General features: G+C 41.1%; 1 protein-coding gene across 1 annotated transcript in view; it reads left to right on the top strand.

The window, feature by feature from the left end:
* LOC119430292 (collagen alpha-1(XVII) chain) overlaps positions 1-3,431 on the top strand; it is a 39,285-nt gene that overhangs the window by 18,569 nt on the left and 17,285 nt on the right. The window contains exons 18-27 of the mRNA XM_037697738.1: positions 93-221; positions 291-341; positions 557-583; positions 675-737; positions 815-910; positions 1,010-1,072; positions 2,474-2,509; positions 2,611-2,664; positions 2,758-2,793; positions 2,867-2,929. Coding sequence (XP_037553666.1) covers positions 93-221; positions 291-341; positions 557-583; positions 675-737; positions 815-910; positions 1,010-1,072; positions 2,474-2,509; positions 2,611-2,664; positions 2,758-2,793; positions 2,867-2,929 — 618 coding nt within the window. The remainder of the gene's footprint in view (positions 1-92; positions 222-290; positions 342-556; positions 584-674; positions 738-814; positions 911-1,009; positions 1,073-2,473; positions 2,510-2,610; positions 2,665-2,757; positions 2,794-2,866; positions 2,930-3,431) is intronic.

Genomic DNA, 3,431 nt, shown 5'->3' with positions numbered 1-3,431 from the left:
TGCTGGTGGTACCAGTTTGAGTGGCGGTGCTGGTGCTGGTGGTACCAGCTACAGTGATGGAACCAGCTTCAGTGGTGGTACCAGCTTCAGTGGTGGTACCAGCTTCAGTGGTGGTACTGGCCTCGGCACCAGACTGAGTGGAAGATACGTAGATGATGCAGTTCTTCTGATGGCCATAAAGCAAATGTTACGATCTGAGGTGCAGTCACAGGAATTCAGAGGTACGGCATGAAAACACGCACACATGCATCAACCAAGCCTGTTTACTGACATCTTGTTTTCTGCCTCAGCTGTTCTTGCAACGTCAGTGCAGGGAGAGAGGGGATTACCTGGACCTAAAGGTGACACCTGCTTATATATATATATATATATATATATATATATATATATATATATATATATATATAATCTATACATACAGTAATTTGTCAAACACTGTAATGACAAGCTTTTATTTTTCTGTTGATTTGCTGAATCACTATTACCAGATTTTTCATTTTTCAATTGAAATTCTGCTTTTATACTGAAAATTAAAAACACGTTAATATTTTTGCAGGAGATTCTGGTTTCTCTGGATCTCCAGGTGAGTAGTCATTTTCCACCTGCTGAGCTTTATGTTGTCTACTCTTACTGTTAAAGAACTTCCTTTTTCTGACTTTGACCTGTGACCTCAGGTGCGCCAGGTCCAATGGGACATCCTGGCCCCGAGGGTCCAAAAGGACAGAAAGGAAGCCAAGGTACAGTGAGTGTTTGTGCTGCTTCATGTCACAGAACTATGAGTGAGTGAAGGTCTGTTAACAAAGTGTCTGCTCAGGTGAACATGGAGCGGAGGGCCCATCAGGTATCAGGGGTCGTGAGGGTCCACCTGGGCCCAGAGGTGATACGGGACCTCCAGGTTTTGGACTGAAAGGTGAGAGACTCATCAAGCTTTTAGCAGTGAGGGTTAAACATCTATCCTGATTTAGAAACAATGCACCTCTCCAGGGTCTCATGCGTTTGATTTGTGCAGGTGCTCACGGGGAACCAGGACCTTCTGGACCTGTAGGACTTGCTGGTGAACCAGGACAAAAAGGTGAAATCAGTAAACAAGAATCTCAACTTGGAAAAAAAACAAAAAAAAACGAATAAATAAAACCACCAAATGGAAACAAAGTTTTTCAGTACATAATGTTTAAAGAAAACTTACCACCAGGGGGCAGTGTGGTGTTGAATATACAGTCTGTGAGTACAACTTGGTGTTTGAGTAAACTAACAGCAAAGATTGTTTATATTGACAAACACACAGATAAACAGTATTTATTTATAACATCACTTATTTGATATTTAAAAAAGATCTTTTTGACATAGGTCACACTCAAAGTGTTGTTTACGACATTTTCACAAGTTCATTCTGTGGTTCTAATAAAATACGTTTATCTGGGACTTTCCTAAATCCAAAGAACATCAAATATAAACAACTTCAACAGCTTCCTTTTCAAATATGTCTTTTTAATCTGGTGGAAGGGTTTAGATGAGCCATTTTGTTTCCACTTCAGGCCCTTTGCACATGTGTGTTATTTAAAAGTACAGTAGTGACACAACCTATCCAACCTTGAGCTGGAAAATCAAAGAAAGCAACAACAAAAAGTCATATTTCCTGATTGTAATATAGTTTAATATAATAATATATAATATAAGGCAGCACGGTGGCGCAACTGGTAGAGCTGCTGCCTCTCAGCGAGCAGGTCCCTGGCTCAAACCCTGGTCCAGGGGCCTTCTGGGTGGAGTTTGCATGTTCTCTCCGTGCATGCGTGGGTTTTCTCCGGGTACTCCGGTTTCCTCCCACAGACCAAAAACATGCATGTTAGGCTGATTGGTAACTCTAAATTGTCCCTAGGTGTGAGTGAGAGAGTGAATGGTTGTTTGTCTCGTTTGTCTCTATGTGGCCCTGTGATGGACTTGCAAACTGTCCAGGGTGTACCCCGCCCCTCGCACAGTGATTGCTGGACATGGGCACCAGCGACCCCCATGACCCAAAATGGAATAAACGGGTAAAGATAATGGATGGATGGATGGAATATATAATATAATGTAATATAATGAATTTATTCTGATTGTAATAATAATTTTTAATGAAAGTACTCATGTAGGGTCATATACTTATATCTTCTTAAGTGAAACATTTAGGTGCTTTTCTTATTTTGCTGTTGAAACCATAGCAGAAAGCAGGACTAGTGAGTTTTAGTTTTGATGTATAAGCCAATTATTTAAAAACGGCTTTTAAAGAAGTGCTCAAACATATTTGTTTCCATTTGTAACATCATTTAATACAAATTTATTTGCTTATTGCTTATTAGGAATTGGAAGACATTCACCATCACAGTTATGGAATATAAATAATTTTTATGACTTCTGTGCATCGTCTTATTAAACTCTGTTAACTAATTGATCTTTTTCTTAATTACTGATTGTTAATTATTTCATTTGTTCACAGGTGCTCAGGGACTTCCTGGATCAGCTGGACCTCCAGGTCACTTTTTTTTATTTGTGTCAAACATTTTCCGTTTTCTGATTATGCAGCACGAGCTCAAAATATGAATGATGATGATCTTCATTGTGTTTTTGCTGCAGGTCAACCAGGTCCTCAGGGTTTCCGTGGTGAGGCTGGACTACCTGGGTCTAAAGGTGGGATTGGCACATTATTTGATAACGTAATTACATAAAATACAATCAAAGTAATTTTGTTGGAATTTAAGAATACCTCATGTCACTCTGCAGGTGACCGGGGTCTTGCTGGATTTCAGGGACTCAAAGGTTTGCTGTAACGCCCTATTGCTCTTACAGAACCTGGACCATTTGAACCTGATTTATTCTTTGATTATTGTAGGTGAAGCAGGTTTACCAGGTCTGCCAGGAACGCCAGGAGAGAAAGGTGCCAAAGGGTCTATGGGTGAGTCATAGGATTGATTGTAAATGTTGTAAATTCAAACATCATAGCGACAGAAAGAATATCTACTGAGGCTTCAGTGGTTCATTATAATCAGTAAAATGGTCATGGAGCATCATTAGGACTGTGGACTGTAGACCGTTCCTTCCTTCCTTCCTTCCTTCCTTCCTTCCTTCGTTTGTTCCTTCATTCGTTCCTTTGTTCGTTCCTTCGTTCTTTCCTTCCTTCCTTCGTTCGTTCCTTCCTTCCTTCGTTTGTTTGTTCGTTCTTTCTTTCGTTCCTTCCTTCGTTCGTTCGTTCGTTCGTTCCTTCCTTCCTTCCTTCCTTCCTTCGTTCGTTCCTTCGTTTGTTCCTTCTTTCGTTCGTTCGTTCCTTCATTCGTTCGTTCGTTCCTTCCTTCCTTCGTTCCTTCGTTCCTTCCTTCCTTCCTTCCTTCGTTCCTTCCTTCCTTCCTTCCTTCCTCCCTCCCTCCCTCCCTCCCTCCCTCCCTCCCTCCCTCCCTCCC

The sequence above is a fragment of the Nematolebias whitei genome, chromosome 1 (genome assembly GCF_014905685.2).
Source record: "Nematolebias whitei isolate Nwh7 chromosome 1, NemWhi1, whole genome shotgun sequence".
Lineage (NCBI taxonomy): Eukaryota > Metazoa > Chordata > Actinopteri > Cyprinodontiformes > Rivulidae > Nematolebias > Nematolebias whitei.
The sequence above is the reverse complement of the archived record's forward strand: the minus strand, read 5'-3'. Positions and strand labels throughout refer to the sequence as shown.